Here is a 22,415-nt window from a genome sequence, read left to right on the forward strand (position 1 = left end):
CAGTCACATTATGTGTAGAGGTGCCTCTTCCTATGAAGATCTGGTACATCTCAGACCCTTGATACCCTCAGCTCCAAAATCCCAGAGGTCAACCTTGGCTCCTTCCAGGTGTTTTCTGCCAAAGGCTCCAGGCGAGCACAGAGCAGGTTTCTCACAGCTGGTACTCTCTGGACAGGTCCAAGGGCTACCACACAAACTGTCCCGTCTGTCCTGCTGCTGTTTAGTGACCTTGTCTGGACACCAGGTGCCCACCAAAGACAATCTGTCATTGGCCTCCCCAAATGGACAGTGGAGAATAAATATAACAAAAGGCTTCTAGGGCAAGAGGAGAGCTCAGTCCTAAGGATCACCCCTGAGATCACTCACCAGTTACCATCCAAGGCAAAACACTGTCACTGACGGCCTGAGCACTGGCCAGGGGTGGATCTGTCTTAGACCCAGTTGGCTTTGGCTCTGGCGGACATGGGGGAAGATTCTGGCAGCCTCTCACAGGAGCCCCCCACTACCAAAGTCTTGCCACACAAACCCAATATACTCAAAAAAGTTCTTAAAGGTCACTTAATGGAAAGGACTCACAAGATGACTGTGATCCAGAATGTGCGGTTTCCAGAAATACACTATGCCTTTTTATTAATTGGTGGAAACTTGACATTTATTTTACTGATCACATCCAGAGGGATGTGATTATGCTGATCTTGCCATTACAAGCTTGGGAACATCTGTCCTGGAGAAGAATAGGAGGAAAGACTCCATGAGATTGTTCCCTGAGCACTGGGATGGCAGCAATGCAGAGGCCAAATGCCAGACTTGGCTCATGGTCATTGCCTTTATCACGGGTCTCTCAGGCAGAGCAGAACACAGTGATAAGCAGCACAGCAGCCACCACAACACTGGGTGTCACAGGGACAGCAGTGGGCTGTTCACCAGCTGCCAAGCACCCACCCAGCCCTCAGCAGCATGGGGGGAGGCTGGGATGAATAACAGCAAGAAAATCTGTGGGTCAGATGAAGGCGGTTTCATGGGTAAAAAACAGAGGCAAAGACAGGCCACTGTGAAGCTGCTGCTTGACTGGGGCTGTCCTGTGGCCACCAGCCACAGGTTGTGGCACCTCCAGGACCATCTCAGTGACTGCCCTGAGTCTTTTTCTACCTATCACAGAATCACAGATCCCAGAGTGACAGAACTGGTCAGACTGGAAGAGACAGCAGAGGGTCATTTGGTCCAACCCTCTTGCTTAAGCAGGGCCATTCAAGAACACACTGCACAGGACTATGTCCACTTGAATTAGTGCAGACTCCACACCTCTTTAGGCACTGTTTCAGTGTAGGGTCACTGCACACAAAAGTTCTTCCTGTTCAGATGAAACTCCCTGTGCATTGCGCCCGTTCCCTCTTGTACTCGGCACCACCAGCAGAGCCTGATCCGTGCTCTCGACCCCTCCCTCAGACACTCCTGGACGAGGTCCCCTCTCAGCCGCCTCTTCTGGGGCTGAGCAGCTCCAACTCCCTCAGCCTTTACCAAGACGAGAAATGCCCCAGCGTCTTGATTAAACACGTTCCTTTCCCCCCGCTGGACACTTCCCTCCGCTCCCCGCTGTTTCTGTGGCGGTGTTGTGGCGGTGTGAGGCTGTGACGGTGTGAGGCAGTGTCACTATCCCGGCGCAGCCGTCCCGGGCCGGGGCCGCCGCTCTTTGTCTGGCTCGCCCCCCGCCCCTGCGCAGTCACGTGCCGGGGGCGGGGCGCGTCGCGCGGCGGTGACGCGCGCGGGGCGCGGGCAGGATGGGGCGGTGAGGGGCGGCCGTGCCGGACAGCCCGCGGCAGCCGCGCCGGGCCCCGAGCGAGCCGAGCGGGCGGTAAGGGCCGGCAGCGCGGCGGGAGCGAGGAGGGAATGCGGAGTGAGCGCGGGCGGCGGGGCTCCGGCGGCCCCCCGCACGCCGGCCGGGCCTGGCGGGGCGGCGCCCGCGGCTCTGCTCGCGGCGGGCCCCGCCCGCGGCGGGGGGTCCGGCGGGGCCTCCCCGGCTGTGCCGAGGGCTGCGGCCGCGGCCCCGCCGCTCCCGGCCCGGCTGCGCTGCGCCCTTGGCCTCTCCGCGCTGGCGGAGCTCGCAGGGGAGCCCCGCTGCAGAACGGGGGCCGGGTGCCGCTGCCCCCGCAGTGCGGGGCTGTGGGGCTCCGACCCCGCATCCCGGCACTGGCGCTCGGCAAGGGGGCTTGGGGTGGTGCAGGGAGCACCGCAGAAAGTCGCGGTGATAGCGACAGTAGTTGCACAGAGAGGTTTTTGGTGTTTTTTTTTCTTTTTGATAGTGACTGAGCTGCAAAATAAAATTAGAAGCCAGTTGTGACTGAAACTCAGCGCTATGAATGCGACTATGAGTGCACAGAAATACTCAAGATGAGGTTTTGTTTATTTTTTGTTTGTGCTCATTTAATCTTAGTTGCCCTTTAGGCCATGTTTATCTGTTCTTGGTAAGGTAAGTTCTTCTTAGTTTGCCTTTTCTTCACCCGAGGAGAGCACACATGTTAACTATGGGTAAATTAAAATTTCGCTTTAAAATGATATGAAGGAATTACAGTCCAGTAGAGTTCCAGAGATGAGCACTATGTTTTTTTTCTTGTTATTTTTTGACTTAAGGTTGATGACAGATATTTTTGCGGGGAAAGAAATCTGAATAAAAGTATTTATGAAGGTTTTTTATGCCTTTTTTTTTTTGGGCCCTGCCTGTATTTCTGTAAGCTAAGCAGTTAATACAAAGTCAGGATCAAAATTTTGCATCTTTTCACCCTCTGGAATATATTTGCTGTCAATGACACATTTAAAACAGCATAATGTGTTTTAATGCAACTCTTTTCCTTCCTTCCAAGGTGGTGAAAAAGACAATATCAAGATGAGTAAAAAGCCTCCAAATCGTCCTGGAATCACATTTGAGATTGGTGCTCGTTTGGAGGCACTGGACTATTTGCAAAAATGGTATGGAAGACATTGGGTAGTGTTTGCTGTGAGCAAAATTATTTTGTGTAGTTCGTGTTCTTTGATAATTGATTATAAAAAACAGTGCATCTATTAATGGCAATTTCCACACATGAACTTTATTAATTTCCACCTAAGTCTGTTAAAAGTGTTAGGAAAATATTCTCACTTCAGAAATCAAGCTAAACTTTCCTATGGGTTTGTGTTTATTTGCTCTTGGTGGCTTGCACAGCCGTAGGGAGCAAAGAGCCTTTCTGGAGTAGTGTGGAATTCAGTGTCATGGCCCAGGTGATCGGTGTGTCAATGAGGCAAACTTCATGATCAAAGACTTCTATTGTCTTCGTTTGAAGGCATGCAAGGGGAGTTGTTTTGTGTTCAGTTGTCACACTTGACAGGTCCACAAAACAGATTCTAAAAAAAAAAACCAAACCCACATCCTGAATTGGAGTTCATGGGATACGCAGATACAGTTGTGTTTTTATTAAACAGCTGGAGGAATTAATTGCTTAAAACTGCGACTCTGCAACCAGACAGGCCTATTGTGAATTCAGACTATAAAATGAAAATTAGGGGCACAAGGACTATGCTGCACAGCATGTGTATTGTGAAAGGAGCTGTTCTGATGAAAAAAATTTGTTAGTAAAAATTTTATTAAAGCAAGTGGGCTAATCTGTTGATGTGTGCTGGCCATGCTAGTTGAGTTTGAAAAATCCCTAGTTTTGTTAAGAGTAGGTGGCAGAAGTATTTGATGCTTCTACTTAGAAGTTTTTTCTTAGCTGCTCTCTGATTTATTAGGGCTGGGAAATACAGAGGTGTGTAGCTGCTTTTCTGTTGCATTCCTGGAGAGCTCAGTATGTTCCTGCAAATATCTGATCCTGTTAACTCCAAGTGATGTGAGAGGGAAGTCTGTATATTATTGACATGTCTGCTCCAGTGTTATGTGCTCTGTATAAAAAGTTGAGTCAAACTCTTTATTTGTAGAGCTTTGATTTTAGTTATAGGAAGAGTGTTTGTGTTTATAAAGGGACTTTAAAGGACTTGGTTTATAGAACTATTCTTGTTCTTACCTGTTGCTGTGGACTGGGTTTTCAGCATACTGATTCTGTAACTGAATGGCAGGATAAGGGAAACATCCAAAATAGAGCAATAAAACTTTTGTTAGCATCTTCTGTGACTAGAGATAATTGGTTATGTAATCAGGTAACAACAATTAATATGTAAAGATAGCTTAACAGTATCAAAAAAATATCACTGAGTATCCAGTGTATAGTTTGTGTCAGACCTGCCCAGCTTTTTCCAGGGAAGAGTTGCATGTCAGTGCTGGAGTTCTTGTCTAGGTTTGGATTGTCAGGCATGGCCATGTCACAAGCCCTGCAGCTGAGTTGCTAGGTGTTTTCAGGAAGAATAGAATTTATCCTGAACTTTCCAGGATTTGATTTATTGTCTGTACACCAGGTAGACCCAGGTCAAGTTTAAATGCATGTAAACTTTTGTGGTACCATATACAGAAGAAAGTTAATATAAAAATTTAACAGTTACAGCAACAATGAAAACTGGACTGTATTTCAAGTGAACTAGTAATACAAAATGAACTAATAATACAAACCCAAATACCTTGTGACAGAAAATCTACTCTTGTGCTATTATTAGGGTGTCAAGGGTTGTAATGATAGCCTATGCGATTTTTTTTTAGTTGGCTTTCTGTTGCATAAGGGAGTGGTGGATGTTTTTAAAATTCTTTCTATATATAATCTGTATGCATTCTGCTCATTTGCATGCAGAAATACATACTTCAAAGAAAATAAACTTGCTGAACTTACATGAAATCTCTTTATTATCTTTTAACAAAAGCCAAATTGAAGAGCATTGCTATTGCTTAGCTCAGTCTTTCTGCAAGTGACAAATTGAGAACACTTGCTGAGAAATAGCCTTTAAAAGGATTTTAATTTTTTTCTCCATTTTTCTGAAAGCTTGCTGTCATCTGATGGTCATGACTTATTTTTTGCTTTATTGCTCCTTTATCAAGTACAGCAGTTATGCTGTTGCAGGGGATCATCTTGCATAAAGAACTTGTACCACTTGTTCCATTTAAATTCGTTGAAGCAAGCCATGAACTGCAGCTCTAGTCAAAACTGATCATCTGTCAGCAGATAATAAATGAGATGGGATTGAAAATTACAAACTAGAAAATTATTAAGTATGTGAAATGATCAGGGGCTGGAGGAATGTAAGACCTATGAAGAGAGAGTGAGGAAATTACTTCTTTAGCTTGGAAAAGGCTTCAGAAATCCCACTGTCATCTTTCCAATACCTACAGGGCTGTCATCAACCAGCCTTAGCCAAACCCTACAGGTAGTTAGAGAACAAAACAACAGGCACAAACTGAAATGAGATATTCACACTAGGTTCAAGGAGAATCTTTTTCCTGTTGGGACAGTCAAGCAGTGGATCAGGTTGCCTGAAGAGTTTGTGGAGTCTCCAGCATGAGAGTTTTTCAAGACCGGGATTAATAAAACACTGGAAAACCTGGCCTGTTGCCATAGCTGACCCTGCTTTGAGTGGGAGGTTGGACTGGAGGCTTTCTGAGGTTGCTTTCAGTTTGAATTCTCCTGTGATCTCATACAAAAACTGATACATATGCATACATCCTTTTCTGCCTCTCTTTGCTGACAGAGCACGTGAAAAGGCAGTAGAGCTGCACTTGCCTGCAAGTGCATGTCTGTGTGTAAGACAATTCTTGAGCTGTCAGCTGCCACAAGTAGGACACTGTCCTTGCAAAGCTGATATATTTAAAGATGTATCTCTTCCTTTTTTTAATATTTTTCTGTGTGTTTTTTTGGCTGTAGCTCTCTACTGGTTGTCCTGTAAGCAGCAGATACTGATTTGAAAAACCCTGTTGTTTTTCTGGTAGTCTTTATTAATTTGCTCGATCTAAACTCTTAAGTTAGGTAATGAAGTACAGATAGATGTCCCTGGTTTCTGGAATGGAAACAGCCCTCTAAAATAGGTTAGTTGTTGGAACAACAGTTCTATCTCTTGGTATATTTGATTATCTGGATGGACTTCCACACCCCTCCCCACCCCCCAGTATGGAGGAAGTCTTTTCTCTGAAAGACATTGAGAAATCTTACTTGATATAGTCCTTGCTCTGGATTTCAGTTGACTGGGTTACCTGGCAGCTGTTTGAAAGGGAAGTCTGCTTTATATTTAATACAATATATGTATAATGAGTATGGAGACCTAGAAATAGATGTTGGCAGATTTTGCAGACTCTAGAACACTATTTGTGAGAAGTCAGTATGGAGGGTATTTGGTTTTATATCCTCTGTGAGGTAGAAGGAAGCACTTTTTAAACCAGTATTGCAAAGGCAGGAAGTATGAGTGTGTTTGTAGACTTTGTAGGTACAAACTTGGGCAGATTTATTAATATTTTTGTACCTCTTTTACAGTTTGAAATGCCTGTTGTCCCATTTCACAAGCCAATTCACTACTTTTTGGTCACTTTTGAAGGTTGAAAAGGAGGATGTAAAAAAAAAGTGCTGTCTGTGTGGTTGTTAATGTGTGTTGAGTGCCTTGGAAAAAATATTCAGTGGGTTGGTTTTTTTTTTCACACTGTCAAGAAGTGAAGTGGGAAGTTTTCAATTATTTTTAATTGTATAAATGTTAGAACACTGCTGTTGCCTGACCAGGGCTTCATAGTATTAGTTTTTAAGCCATATCAAATTCTGAGGCTTTCCAAAAATATTGCATAATTCTAATGGGTTGGAACCGCCAAGATTGGAACCTGAGAATGGAGGGCATGCAATGTGTAAACTGGGCAGGTAAGTTCAGCTACCAGCAGTTCTCTTGTTCCCTCTTGGAAAAGCAAGAGCACATCCCCTGAAATTTGGATGAAACTTCATTAGTGATTACTACATGCTCTTTCCAGCTGCTTTTTGAAAAAGCATACCCAACATCTGCAGAATATTGTTTCTTCCCAGAAAAGAAGCTCCTTGATTATTGGATTTCAGTGTGCTGGTCTGAGTCTTTTTTTTCTTTTATTTTGAAAAGTGAAGACTTTTCCCTCAAATTTTAGAGTGTGTTTTTCTGGTTTGTGCTGATGAAGTGTTGTCAGATCCAGCTGTATATCAGTTTCATTGTGATGACTTAATGTGGCTTAGTTGGTGGAGGAATTAACCTGACTGGAAAGTCGCTTTGGTCTTAGATATTACTATTCTTTGGTACTATAAAGAATGACATTTGTGTCTGCCTTTGCAGTATTTCTTCACATGCCTTCTTGTAACTTTGTGATGGAAGGAACTACCACATAAAAGTTCTGAAGTGTAAAAGATGTAATCATCTTCATATTAATCTTTTTAATTAACGAAATCAATTCTTTTCAGCTAAAGTACAAAACCATCAGAAAGATCTTTTTGTGCAGGGGATAATTTACAAGAGTAAGTTCTGCAATACATATGTTCTGGTCTTTTCCACTGTGGGATCAGTATTGTGAAATATTACTGCTTGTGCATATTTGTGGCACAATGTGGGGCTAAGTTTAATGGATATTGAGGATAATAGTTTGTTGCTAAATACAGAGTTGTGTTTGGGTTACCTAATAACCAATTGCATATGGCTTGGGCAGCTCCATCTCTAAGGACATATCATGGATTTTTAGAAAGATGTTGATAGCAGAAATTGTATTTAGCAAAGAGAAGTTAACCTATAAATACCTTGAGCTTCATGTCTCATCTAAAGTGGTATCTAATGAGAATTAATATTTTGCACATCTTCTTTTAATAACTGATGCTAACTTTTTCTCTTTTGATTTTGTATATATATGTCTTGATTCTTGGCTTGCTGAGTTTTCTTTATAATTATCTTAATTTTAAACTATTTGTCTCTAAACTGTGCTCTACATGTTACTTTCCCCTCTTACGTGGTGTGCTCTTTCCAAGTCAGGGCTGTATTTTCCCAGTTTGTCCCTCCTGTTGTCTTCTCACAGAGTGCTTGGAGTGGTGCCTTGACTGCTGCTGACCAGAGAAAGCTCCTGTCCATAGCAAGGGATGTGCCATAGTGGGAGCAGAGTGTTTGCATTGCACATGTGTAGGAAAAGGAGAATTCTCTTTTAGCTGGTTGGCCGTGAATTTTGTGAAACAACCGTAGTTTTGCATCACTGGTGGCTGGCATCCAATAAATCTAAAATTTCTAACTGTACTGGAAAGGGCAGGACCGTTCTTGGTTTCCATTTCTGATTGCTGCAAAATGAACTTTCTCTCCTGTTGCTTTTCTGGTAGTTTTCCTTCTTTCCCTCTGTTAAATATTTTCTATGTTGTCCTTCTACTTGGAAGTCCTTTAGGTTACATTGTTTCTTACACACTTGCTGTTGTAACAGTAACTTAACCTTTTCCTCTGCTTTGCTCCTCTTCCTGCTTATTCTGGTGTTTTAGTGTCAAGTTCCAAGTCTAAAACTGGAACTCTCCAGAAGATGAAAAAAACCTAGAAACTTTATAATAATTTTTTATAATAAAATTTCTAAGTGTAACAGCATATGGACTTAAAAAGAAAGTATAATCAGAGGCAGGGCTTAGGAAAACCATCTCATGGCTGTCTTATTTTCTTGAAGCCTTGTTCAAAGTTAAACCAGAATGTTGCTGCTGGGATACAGGTTTGACCCAAGAGTTTTACATTCTGTTTTAATGCAGTAGATCATCAGTTTCACCTTTCTTGTTAGATTGTTGTTGTAAGTCTACTTTAGAAGGGGAAGAGAGGCTGATCTTGTTTCTTTGAAAGATTTGAAAAAGTGACTTGAAAAAGATTTTATTAGGGAGTGGCAAATGAGAGGCTTCTGTTTTAGACTAAGGCTTTGTGGGTTTTTTGGAAGTTCAGCGAGAAAAAGATGGGGTCTTAAAGAACAGATAAAAATATTTAGTATTTCTGAAATATATGGATGAGAGAAGTGCAACAGGAGTTTGGAGTGTCTCTGAATTCTGATATGAGGGTGAAATGTGGCTGCAGTAGTAACCTAGAATATCAGAGAGATTTTCTTAATAGCTCCTGAGATACTGAAATCTTGGGAAGCTGTATACATCACTGCAGTTGAAGAAGTAGCACAGGAGAAAAAGGAGCAAATTGAGATTGACATATTTTGTTTTAATGTATAGTCCAGTTAGTAAGAAATAAGGAAAGCCTGTACTTCCTGGTAAGTTATATTTTAGTCAGAACATAGTGTTAGAGACTCCTTTAAGAGCACAGTCAGTATATTGGAGAGATTATATTCAAAGTTGATGATGTTGACAGGTTTCCTATATATGTCAGTTGCCTTTCTAGCTAAAGAATTTGCAGTAGGATTGGAAATTGATTGCTCAAGCTCTGCTCTTTTACTATTGGCTCACAGTAGTACTTGGTTTGAAAAAAACCAGGTTGTTAAAGGTAGCTGTCCTTTTCCTGTGGTCTTTCTTTTCCATACACATTGTTAGCTTTAAAGCAGCCCTAATATAAATGCTGATAAAATCAGTGATGTAATTAATTTTATTTTTTAGGAGATTCTATGCACTTTTGAATCTGTTTCAATACTTCTTGGAAGGGCAGAAGGAGCTGAATTCTGCCTGATTACAATTTTCAATGTTGTTTATAGGTTCTTGAACTAAATCTTATCCAATCATTTCAGTTACTTAGCTTTTTTTCAGACTTAGAGAGTTTTAAGTACAAAGTGTTAATACAACATTCTGGAAGGTCATGTAGGCACTATGGTATCTAAACCAAGACTGAAGCCTTTGAGACTTAGCAGTTTGTGTTTAACACTCAGGTATCCATCTCGAATTGAGAAGATAGATTATGAGGAGGGGAAGATGTTGGTGCATTTTGAACGCTGGAGCCATCGCTACGATGAGTGGATTTACTGGGACAGCAACAGGTTGAGACCTTTGGAGAGACCAGCTTTGAGGAAAGAGGGGCTGAAAGATGATGAAGAATTTGTTGTAAGTGGTACATTTGTTTTGTCTTAGACTTTTGTAAACTTCTCTACTTGTTTTCCTACATTAAATCTCTCTAGCACATAATACTTATTTTTTAGGAAAAATCTCAATTATTTAAATATTGATTACTAGTTTTGTTTAAAATAGGATTTTAAACCTGGAGAAGAAGTCCTAGCTCGTTGGACAGACTGTCGATATTACCCTGCAAAGATTGAAGCAATTAATAAAGAGGGTATGTATTGGAATGCTCCATTGGTAAGATCTGCTTGAAAATGCTGTGCTGTAGATTTAGTCTGCTTAAAAAAGTGATATGGCTATGAAGTTTTCCTCTCTGCCGCAATATTAAGTGAAAATGTTTTTATATATGAAATTTAGTAAAATGTTTGTCTTTTATCTGTATCAAGTTTGAAAACTTCTTTTTTGTCTTCTCCTAGAAGACAAAATGCTTTTTAAAATGTTTTTACTGTTTCAGTGATCAGAAGCTCCTGTGCACAGTTTAAGGACAATTTTGTACTATTGTTGATTTGAGTTCATGTCCTATTTAAATTTTCATAATTGTTTTAGTTATCTTTATTGAAGAAAAACAATGGAAATAGGAAAATAAGGGAACACAGATTAAATACTTCACAATGATGATGTTTCTAATGAACATACAAAATTGACATTTTTACTGTAGTTTAGAGCAAATAAGGACTTGGATGTAAGTTGAACTTTTTCCCTAGTGTGGCATCTTAAATATTACATTATTATTTCAATGAATTATGAGCAGAAGTGACTCAACAGCTTAAACATACTTGAAATTGCCCAGCTGGACAAGGAGTAACAGTATTAAAGCAGGGTTTCATTGAGGTCATCATTTATGGTATTTTGTACCTCTCTTGATCCTGACTAGTGTTAACACCTGGTTACCCTTGTCATACAAAATAACATGCAAAACATAAAGCTTTCATAGTAACAAAGTGTGTTTGTTTCTTAACTACTCATAGTGATTCCATCAATCATTTCTAGGAACATTCACAGTGCAATTCTATGATGGTGTCATTCGATGTCTTAAAAGGATGCATATCAAGTCTATGCCAGAGGATGCAAAAGGGCAGGTAAGAATACTTGAAGCAATTGCCTTGTTAGGTTCTGTGTAGTTGTTTGGGTTTTCATTGTTTTGTTTGTTTGTTTTTTATATCATAAGACAGTAGAAGTGTCAGTAGCGCAACTAGATTGAAATTAGTCTTTCTCTAGGCCCTGCACTGCCTTGCTTCACCAGTTTATGGATGATGCCTCAGAGTGTGCTGCTCAAGTGGCCTTGCCTCACTGAAATGTCTGGCTGCTGGGCACTCCATTGCCAACTAATCTCTTCACAAAGCCTTGTCTTACAGAGTTTACAAAACCAGGGGCATCCAATGACTTTTCCCTCTGGTGTCTTTTCATGAAAAAAGCTTTAGCTTGTCAGCAGTCTGTGCTGCTGATTTTTTTTTTTTTTTTTTTTTTTTTTTTAATTTTATTTATTTCCTGCCCTCTGGGCATGTCTTTTGTGTGCTGCTACGAGAGATTTTTGCCCACATGTTCTTACAAATGTGACTTTGGGGTTTTTCCCCCGTATCAGAACTTTGGGGCAATCAGACAGATAAGTATTTATTGTCTCTTATAATGTCCAGTTGCTGTTAAAGAGATGCTGAATAGAAGCTGAGGGAGACTGTGAAGTAAAGGACAAGATTTAGTCACTAGGCCTATCTTTACTTGTGAAAGGGAAACATCATTGAAAACTCTTACATGCTTTCAGTGCAAATGCCATTGCATTTATTTTGCATGGTAACTGTGTTTAATATTTAATGGGAAATTACTCCACTGAAACTGAGACAAAATCCGTGAAAACTGGTCTTTGCTTTTAGTTTTCTTCAGAATATTCCTAACTTTGCAGACTTCAAATATTTCAGAATTACCCTTGTAGCCATCCATGTTGTCACCAGGGCAGATGGATAATTGAATTTGCTTGAAAGCATCTCCACATCCTGGCCTCCAGGGTAAGGGTAGCTGTATGGTAGGGTTGATCCACTATGCAAAGGACATTGGAACTTAGTGCAGACACCACTGCATTATTTAAAAGATGTTTCCTGAAGGAGATTAAACTGAAATCTATAGTCACACTAACCCTGGCTTCTTGCTGCAGTCTTACAGTAACTCTGTTGAACCAGTGTGTAGTATTTCAAGGAATACTGTCAGTATGACAGTAAGTTAGGAAGCTTGAGTGTTCCTTTTTACTTACAAGAAGCAAAACTTGGGTAATGTGATTGTGGCCAAAAAGAAATAAGTCTTTTGTGACAGTGGAAAGAGCTCCCTGATTCTGTCCTGTGCTTTTCCTAGGGAGCAATGTTGTGTCTTATCTTGAGTTACTACTCTTTAGGCCACAGGCAATCTCAGCTTTAAAAAAAATAGTAAATCCATTACTTCACAACCATTATGTTGTCCAGACTTGTTTGGTGGCAGTCCAGCTCATCTGTTATTTCTAATTTTTTCTCAGTAGTTGAGAGTTATGGTGCCACTTATGCATCTCGGGGGTTGAATGTAGGCTGCTTCAATGAAATCTTGAGAAGGAATTGGGGGCACAAATTTACACTTTGAGATGGATTTAGAATTTTAAGTTGTCTGGATACAAGAACACCTCCAACTCTGCTTTCTGTAATGCTGATTGATACTAGTTGTAGCATTTAATCCTGCAAAATAAGAAATAAGCATGAAGGTCTGTAGCTTTCAAAAGCAATGATATAATTTTTCTTGCAACTTCTTTTGCATATAATGCAATGGAAAAATGTTTGTTTGTCTAAGTGTTTTTTTGTTATTTCAGAATAAAAACATGAACTAAGATTTGGTTGAAAATCAGTTATCTGAGGCTGTGCTTTGCTTAAGCCTCAAACTCCCATGGATTTTTTTGTTCTTTTGCATTATGTATTTTGTAAGAAAATATTTACTAAAATTGATGTATAGGTTACAAAAATTGCAAGACTGTAAACTGATTTGAAAAATTAAGTAGAGTTGTCAGATGCAACATTTCACGCTTCATTTAAACTTATAACTTGTATTTTCTGCGTATCCAAACTAAAAAATACATTTCCATAGATGAGTGTAAGCTTAAGATAGTTGAAGTTCTAGTACATCAATAAATCGAAGAAATTTTAAGATCTTTGTGGAAGGTGTATGCTAAGCATGCAGAATTCAAATTACTTAAAGAGAGATAGAGATTAGTTAATACTTTGATTTGAGCTTAGTGTGACTTGAAGGAAAAGACTGTAGGTGCTGTAGCACTCAAACTATTTCTGAGTTGCAGCAGATGTGTGTTTTAATAAAATTCAGTAATGAGGATGGAAAGGCAAAATTTTTAAAGAGTGAAAAATATTTGTCTCAGTGACAATGAGCCTCAGCCTCAATGAGTCTTGAGGCTCAGCTGTGGTTCAGATAAGCAAAAGTTATTCAAAATCACACAGTCTGTGACTAACATAGTACAGAGAGGGGAAAAAGGGATATTGAGACTGCCCTTTTGAGAGCACATATGAAGTGTTTGGATAACTTACTTTTTCTGTTTCATGTTTTTTGTTTTATCTTCAATGTAATCAGGCGCGCGAGAGGGAGCAGATAGCGCCGGAGCTGAGATTAGTGACGGAAATCGAACCAAAAGAAGTGAGTTTTGAGGAGGGATTTGAAGGAGAGGGAGGGGACTTGGCACACAGGAAGAGGAAGCTGAGGAAAAAGCATGGATTTGCGAATGGGCCAGAGGAAAAAAGAAGATGTGACAGGAGACAATGTGAGCCGAGATGTAGGTGGGGCAGACTGTGTAGAATTGAAAGGTGAGGGTAAGGAATCCAGGCTTGATGTGGAATCGGCCAGTCGAGAGATTCATGTTTTATGTATGTGTATGTATGAACGTGTGGGAGTTGGAAGTTATGGTGTGACAGAAGAGGAAAAAGCAACTGAATCTTTAGTACTGTGGAGAAGCAAAAAGGTGGTGGTTGTAGGCAGGTGGAGGGAGAGCGATGTATGTGTGATTTCTGCTACTGACGCAAGGGTTGGATTTTGGAAATTCTGCTGGTTTTGCCTTCCCACTGTTGCAGGATTATGGTTACACAAGGAATATTTTAAAATACAAGCTTTTTAGCCAATTGATGTGTAAGGCCGTTAAGTAATTTCTGCTGATGTATTTCTTGATCGTGCAATTTCCTGTGTTTTGATTTAGTGAATCTAATTAGCATAATGACAGTTTTCCTCAGTAGTCATAAAGTAATGCTTTGTTTTCTAACTGCTGTGGGTCATTACTATTCTCCTGTCAATTTTCTCAGCTTACTGGAAAGCTGAATTTTAGTAAGAAAGAAAAAGAAGGAAGTACACATTTTGGATGTATTTTATTTTATATTTTTTTAAAGTTACATATGTAAATGAGAAGCTCACTGAGGTGAGATACTGAGGGAAGTGGGAAATCAGGCTGGATGATGCAGAGTAGCTGGTTCAGAGTTACACAACTACTTCCAATAGAGAGACAATGTCAGGAAATGAAAGAAAAGTAGGGAAAACTTCTCTTAGAAGGATTTTGCTTTTACTCTATTAATTTCAAATGTGTTCACATTTGGGCCCTTGGCTTTGTATGATCTGGGAAATTGTCCTACTGTTAAAATTTCTAGCTAGTTTCTCTGATATCTATGGTATTTAGTGTCCTGCTATTATGGCTGATGGAATAGATAGCATACTATTAGCCTGAGGCAGACTTCAGAATTTATCGTGCTTTAGGATCCCACTATTATTCTTGAACTGTTTTGTTAATTTCTTGGTAAAAATTCTGAAAAAGACACAAATGTATCATTTTGAAGGAGGAATTCCTGTGTTCTACAAAAGAAATATAGTCACCTTACCATTTTAGATGGCAAATAATTCTCACATGTCAGGAGCTGTGCTGCTGAGCACTCAGCAGTAATTCAAGGTTAAAAAGCAGGCATTAACTGTGTCACTTTAGTGCCTGTGTTTTTATTCTACAGCCAAAACAAAAATGGACCCACAGAATTTCTGAGCAATTTGGAATCACAGAATTGTTTTAAGTTGGAAGGAATCTCTGGTCATAATCTTGTCCATCCCAGCTGCTTCAAGTTCTCTTCACTGAGTTTAAATTTACATGTTAATCTTGGAAAAAAGTATAACTGTCACCATAATGAATGTGTCTCTTCTCTGGTTTCTGAGTGTTCGACCTTTGTTTGCTTCATTGTTATGTGTCCTGCTGCTGTAAGCTCCATGTTGTAAGAACATTATCCAAACAGTGAAATGAAATTCAAAGAAAACCACAAAACTCCTTTCCATGTGGCACGAGCTGCACTTAGACCAGGATACTTGGTTCAGCATCGTCTTTTGAAGCTTTGTATCTTCTGAAAGCTTTTGATTCCAGAGTGCTTAGCTTGACTGAAAATCAGGGTGCTCTTTAGAAGCTGTTTTGATGCAGGCTGCTCTACTTCCCCTTCCCACTTTTATCATAAGATCTAATCTCCAGCCACGTTACTGATCCTCTTCATCCCTTAGCCAGGGTACAGTGTAAGACTTCTACTCTCAGGTCTCCTAATTCCTCACCACCACAGATATCTCAGTCCTGTTTTTTGTCCTGGTGGATGGGCAAGGCTCTGGATGGACTGGAGCTGGTAGGTGTGCTCATTTTGGCTGCCCAAAGGAGAGGTTTGTGTGCTTTTGCCTGACTATGCAGCTGGCAGTTAGACACACTCCTTTGTGCTGGCATGTCACCAAGTGGCCTCAGTAGTTGCCTGTTGTGTGAGCATTACCAAAGTGCTTCTAAACTTTGCTGCTGGCTAGCGTGAGTGTCTGCATCTTGCACTGACAGAGTGGACATGGAACACTTTATCTTAGAGGAATCAAAACTGTTGCTGTTTCTATGTACGTAAGTTGGTGCAAAGAATAAGCATAACCCATGTATAGCAGGGATTTAAAAGTATTGAACTATGGAAAAGGAAAAGCATAATGCAAGGAGAATTAACTTGGTATTTGTGTTATGATTTCCTCATATGTCAAAGAAAGCAAAGAAACCCTCAACAGAGCAGAAACTTGAAAGGTTTATAATATGTAACGAGTGGGGAAAAGGTAAAATTGGAACAGGGTCTCTAAAATCAGGCTGCTTTAGGTATCTCCTATGATGATATAACAACAAGGAGATATTCCAGAATAAAATAGTCTGTATGCAGTTGGGGAAAAAAAAGTACTATTTGTAAAGCATTCATGGGTAACTAGACAAAAAGTCTCTTTCATATTTTTTTTGTGTGTGGTAGTACTTGTAATTCAGAGCACTCAGGTGCTTTATTCTGACTGGTTGATCATTTCTGCTGCCTTCTGTATTGCACATAACTTCTCCATGGAAGAATTTTGTACCTCGGTGTTATGTAAAGTTCAAAAAAATACTTCATGCAAAAGGATCAAGTTACAATTTTGGCAGTCAGATTGAATCCTGACATTCAGGAGACATAAGGCTGGAGTCTCATTGCTCTAAACTAGTGGTAAGAGCTTGGCTCAGCCTAGGAGGTTCTCTCCATTGCCTTATGGGGTGGCTTGACTTGGTCTAAATGTCAAAAAGTAGATTAGAGTGGGATGTATTGCTCACCCCTTGAATGTTTCTGTATGGTACAAATAAGCAATTATGCAAAATGACACTTAAATACCTTAAATATAGATTGTGAAATTCAGTCATATTGTAGAGTACTTTATTGAAGTTAGTGAGTGAAACCTGTAATATGTAATATGAAAATAGTAAAGAGTCTGTAGTTGCTCTAGAAACAAAGGTGTAATGAGCTAGGAGTTATCCCTGGTTTATCAATTTAGTTCAGGAGGAATTCCATGCAGCTGGACACTGCTTTGAGGCAGTTGTAGCTTTGCATAATAGGTCAACAACTATGGAGTTGTGTGTTTCAGAGCCAGAAGGGTAAGAAAAATGTCAGACTTCTGGGGCTGGGAGCTGCTGGGTTTCTAAAGCAATGACACAAAAAGTAATTTAACAGGGAATGTGTACAGCCAGATTTCTAAATACAGTGGTTTTATGGAAGATTTTTTTTTCCTTTTTATCCACATGGCATACTGATAATGCTTCAAGTTTATTTGGAAATTTGGGAAGGTCAATTTTGCCACTCTTTGAGTAGTAACTATAAAAATGAATTTCCTTTGAATATTTCTAGATAAAGTTCACTGGGTTTACGAGTATTTTCTGTTTGAGTCTTAGGCACTTTATAATACTTACTCACCATTTTTTCCTTTTTGGAGGATTGGATAGCTTTGGTCAAAGCTGCTGCTGCTGCAGCAGCCAAGAACAAAGCAGGAAGTAAACCTAGAACCAGTGCAAACAGCAATAAAGATAAAGAGGAAAGAAAATGGCTAAAAGTCCCTTCAAAAAAGGAAGAAACCTCAACCTCTACAATCATGCAGGAAGTCCAGAAAAAGGAAGAGGAGCCTACATCTAGTGACACATTTGGTAAAAGCACATTCTATAAACACAAAATTGGTTTTTCTGTAGTGTTGAACTCCTGTTGCTAATTTTGCAGTTAAATAATAACCAATATTTTTAGGGGAAAATGTCACATTTGCTGGTATAACCTTTTGATACATAATGGTAATTGGTTCAGAAACTATTTTTATCAGATAAATCTAGTTCAGTCAGCATTTACTGCTTGTGCTAAACTTCTGACTAACTTCATCAAGAGCAGAACATAGCTTTTTATTAATGATTTCATTGTACAATTTGGTTGATATTCCTGGATCTTCTCTTCCCTGTGAGATAATCCCTGATCTTGTTTTTAAAAAAAAAATTCCAATATGCATGATATATCCATATTCAAGGGTGTTTGAAACTGTATCTGAGTTGATAAGATTTGTTCATTTTAAGTCTTTAATGCTTATTTCTCATAACATTCAAAATTACAAATGTAAAAATTACAAATTTTTAGATAATTACCATTTATTATTTAAATATGTAATTCTAAATCTTCAGAATGCATAATTTTCCTTTTTTATAAACATTTAAAATTTCTTTACTACAGCATTCTGTTAGCAGTTCTGAAATATTTAAGTATTTTGGGTGTTATACATTTATGAAATGTGAGTTAATGAGGTTTTTCATGTGTTTAGAAGTAGGATTCCCTGTAGTGGATGTTCCAAAGATGGCCTTTGTGCAGGCAGAGAGCGCGTTATCACACAAGAGGAAAAGTAATCTAGGCAACTCATTTCAGGCAAAGAGAGCTCGCCTAAACAAGATCACTGGTAAAACACTTTTTTTGTTGTTGGCTTTGTTCCTTTTTCGTGTGGTGAAATATTCATGCTTGTAAAGAAGGTGCTGAAGTGGATTGCATAAAGCACATTCATGAGGCAGATGGTCACTGCAGTCACTACTTGTTTAGAATTTTAAAGGAATTCATAAATGGTAAAATCTACCTGGTTCATGAATTGGTCGCAGACTGTACTTGGTCTTTTTAGTTTCTTAGTATAGTAACCATCCTGAATTGATTAATTTCTTGAGCATATTTTACCTCTAGCTGTACAGTTTTCTTCATTATTGGGTGATTTTGGGTTTGTACAACTAAAGAATGTCATGAATTGCATACGACTGTAAATTAAAGCTAGGGTTAGCTGTGGAGAAACAGAAAATATTTTTTCCTGAAGTGAAATTGTTGCTAAAAAGTGTTTCTCGTTTAGAAATAATAAACATTCCTACAAATTGAAGCTATAAAGATCTGATTTTTTTTTCAGTGTCTAAGCATTCATTCCCTATTTGTATTGCTCAAAGATATTAATGGAAAACAGGAATGTTACTACAGAATAAATTCTATAGAACAGAAAATCAAATAATTTGTCTTATTTTTAAAAGCTGAAAAATGCACTTATTCCAGAATTTAATAGAAATTTACTTACCTGTGAAAAAATTATTTCAATTTGTAGTCCTCCAAATAAGAAAGCTGTGTTGCTGGCTTTGATCCTGCCATTATTTAGGACAAAGTCTTATGTTCATACCTGTGCTGGGAAAGTATCAGATGCATTTCAAAAGTTGGGTTGAAAAAAGTTTTGGAGTCCCTCCCTTGACAGAGGAGCCCGTGGACACACTCTAAGATAGAAATTCATTCCACTCATTATTCTAGTCAATAGTATTTCATGTGAAGGCTAGTAAACTTTCCTGTGCTACAAATGAGAGGGGCTTTTTTGTTGGTTTTTTTTTTTTGGAACTACATACAAATTTTTGCTTGTTTCTGTAAAACAAAAATAACCTAATTTACTAAACTGCACAGTGAGAGTTTTTTTCATACTTGTTTTGGCTTATCCAGCCTTTCATTGGTCTGCAGTGGAGGATGTTTAGTCAGTTTTCTTATGAGAGTGGATCTGTTTCAGTCTCTTAATCAGTAAAAATAAAATGCTATGAATCATGGAATGTTTTGCTTTGGAAGGGACCTTAAAGTTCACCTAGTTCAAACCTTGCTGCCATGAGCAGGGACACCTTCCACTAGACCTGATTGCTCAAAGCCCCATCCAACCTGGCCTTGAACACTTCCAGGGATGGGGAATCTACATTTTCCCTGGGCAACCTGTGCCTCACCACCCTCATAGGAATGAATTTAGTCCTCCTATCTAATCTAAATTTACTCTCTTTAGGTTTGAATCTATTCCCTTTTGTCCTATCACGACATGCCCCTCTAAGATGTCCTTCTCCAGCTCTTTTGAGACCCTCTTTAGGCACTGGTCTCTAAGGTCTCCCTGGAGCCTTCTTCAAGCTGTACAATCCCAATTCCCTCAGCCTTTGCTCACAGGAGAGGTGCTGCAGCCCTCTGACCATCTCTGGGTCTCTCCCCTGGACTCACCAGCAGGTCCATGACCTTCCTGTGCTGGGACCCACAAGCTGGACACACAGGGCAGGTGGGGTCTGAGCAGAGCAGAGGGGCAGAATCACCTCCCCTATCCTGCTGCCCACAGTGCTTTAGATGCAGCTGGGAGAGTGTTGGCAGCTCATGTCCAGCTTTTCATTGAAAAAAGGATGAAGAGGATCTGTTCCTTTTGTACAAAGGAAACAGTCTTTAGAAAAACCCCTCTTCTGCCCCCAGGATTGTCATTCCTGGAAGGCTCCTTCTTTGGTTCCAAGTTTTGTTAATGGATGTCAAATTTATCAGCCCCATTCCCATGCGACATACATTTTCAGTTAAGTTCCAATTTAATTGCTGCCATGAGCAGTAGTAGTAGAAGATGTAGAGAGTAGAGATTGACAGAGCCTTGTTAATTTCTTTCCAATAGCAGTTAGTAGCAATAGATACCAAAACAGCTGGAAAACCTTTACCTTTAGAAATTATATTTGCCTGTGCTTGTGGATAGATTCTTATTACCTCAGGAACATTAGGAGAATCATACTAGTGACAGAGGTTCATACAGACTGAACTGAATAATCAAACCATGACTTTGCAGCCATTGACTGTTACCATTTTAAAAACAGTGTGTCTGTCTCCACAAGACATACTTGGCTAGCAGAGGATGTGTTACCTTTCAGTGAAAGTGTATTAATCCTTTAACTGCAAGAAATTTGTCTTGCCTTGTAGATACTTTGTGTATCTGTTCTCAAATTAACACATTTCTGCAGTTCATAGCATAGTAAGTCTTTTATACCAGTACATTTTGAAAATGTGACTGCTAATGATCAAATTTTTTCTGGTCATGTGTTTATTTCCTATGCATTAAATGCTTGTATATAAAATATATTGTATGTCAGTGTACACTTGCGTTGTGATATTTTTGTCTCCAGCACCAGAAGCTTTTAGATTTGAAAGAAGGTTGGGAGTAATGCTGGTGTACCCATTGGAATGGCTACAAAATAATAAAACTATTCTAGCTGTTAGGAAAACATTTACCAGGTTTTCGTGGCTGTATTGGGGAAATAGTACTAAACACTGTTGCAGGAGGCTGTATGAAGGGAACTGTTCCCTGGATTTCAGTTTAGCATTCAGCATTTGATGGAGAAGGGTCTTCTTGTCTGCCACAAGGTCCACAGCTGCATCAGGTGTTCTTTGCTCACCATTCAACAAAATAAAGTTGTTTCTTTTGCCCTTTCTTTGCTGCTAGCACTGGTAACAATTACATTTCCCAGAGGTGAAGAATATCCTCTGCTAAGCACACATTAACGTCATCTTCCAATCAGTTTTTGCCCGTGTTGGAATGTTTGCTTCCGTGTCTTCTCCTGCTGTGTTGGTACCTAAAACCAGATAATCACTGCAGTGAGCTTGCAGAACAAAACATTCCTGGTTCACTGTGCCACTCCCTGCTTTTGCTTTCTTAGGTGCTCTTACAGACAGGGTGGTGAGCCTGTAGTCCTGGTTTGCAGTAGCTTGTGAAGATGCTTTGTCCTACAGGCATGGTGCCTGGTTAGAAAAATACTTCATTGTGTAGAGAAAAAGGAAATCATAAGGATTATCTATGGAAAGATCTGACTGTGGATTGATTTACTAAGTTGAATTTCTGAGCAGGGATCATCTAGCTAAAACTAAAAATCAGCGAATTTGAGAATCACAGAATGGTCTGGGTTGGAAGAGTATTATTTTCAGTTAAGTTCTAATTCCAGCATTATCCACCAGACCAGCTTTATCTAAGCCCCATCCAGACTGGTCTTGAAATCTCCTAGTCTCCCAGTCTTCTCTGGGCAGCCTGTGGCTTACAGAACCACAAATGCTTCCTCATAAACTGAAGCTTGCTTTTCTTTTGTATTTAAAACTCAACTTAACTTGACTTTGAAAATGATTTTACACTTTTTGATATAAATGCATGATTGCAAAGATAAAGAACACTGCATTTTTTACAACGTGATTTAAATAGGATAATTTGAGTTAAAAATGTTAAATTAAGTCCATAAAACCTAAATCTTGTATGTAGTCCAATGCAGAATTAAAATCTTACCTAATAATTTCATTTTTATCTAATAGGACTAAGTAAGTTTCTACTTTTAAGTTACCTAGACTAAAGCATAGTTTAATCTAACATAAATAGTAAATGAGATAAAACACTTGGTATTTATTGTTGAATGCTGAATTTTTTTTGTTTTGTTTTAATGTCTTGAACGATTCCTGAGAGCCCAGACTTCACTGATTTATAATTCCTTGGACATTGTAAACCTTAAATTAATTCTGGCCATATCTAATTTTTATGGAATGCAATAGCAATTCCCTCTGACTTTTTCAAGTTACTGTTGAGGACTTGAACTCCTCACTCTTAATATTGACATTCCCAGAGATTATAATGTAAATTTTTATTCAGATTTGTTTTTTAGGTTTTATCAGTTCTGTATTTTCTAAAAGGTGTAGAACTTCTTCTGTCTCTCCATTGTTAGGCAGTTAAAGTTACTGTGTGAGGTACAACTGAAGCTATTGCCATATTTCACTGACAGAAAGCTTTCTTGAATTTATATTTCCCTTGTCTTTACAGATTTTTTGTAGTAATGATATTTTACATAACCTG

General features: G+C 39.3%; 1 protein-coding gene across 3 annotated transcripts in view; it reads left to right on the forward strand.

Annotated features, from left to right (window-relative positions):
• The first annotated feature begins 1,763 nt into the window (after nucleotides 1–1,763).
• The window catches only part of PHF20L1 (PHD finger protein 20 like 1), a 55,451-nt gene continuing 34,799 nt past the window's right edge, over nucleotides 1,764–22,415 (forward strand). For 2 of the 3 annotated variants that reach the window (XM_030966254.1, XM_030966264.1), the window contains exons 1-7: nucleotides 1,764–1,852; nucleotides 2,859–2,964; nucleotides 9,752–9,923; nucleotides 10,068–10,152; nucleotides 10,929–11,017; nucleotides 17,205–17,412; nucleotides 18,066–18,197. In XM_030966254.1, coding sequence (XP_030822114.1) covers nucleotides 2,882–2,964; nucleotides 9,752–9,923; nucleotides 10,068–10,152; nucleotides 10,929–11,017; nucleotides 17,205–17,412; nucleotides 18,066–18,197 — 769 coding nt within the window. In that variant the 5' untranslated portion in view covers nucleotides 1,764–1,852; nucleotides 2,859–2,881. Of the gene's footprint in view, nucleotides 1,853–2,858; nucleotides 2,965–9,751; nucleotides 9,924–10,067; nucleotides 10,153–10,928; nucleotides 11,018–13,526; nucleotides 13,590–17,204; nucleotides 17,413–18,065; nucleotides 18,198–22,415 lie in introns of all 3 variants that reach the window. The other variant, XM_030966245.1, reaches the window with a different exon arrangement.

The sequence above is a fragment of the Camarhynchus parvulus genome, chromosome 2 (genome assembly GCF_901933205.1).
Source record: "Camarhynchus parvulus chromosome 2, STF_HiC, whole genome shotgun sequence".
In the NCBI taxonomy this organism is placed as follows: Eukaryota; Metazoa; Chordata; class Aves; order Passeriformes; family Thraupidae; genus Camarhynchus; species Camarhynchus parvulus.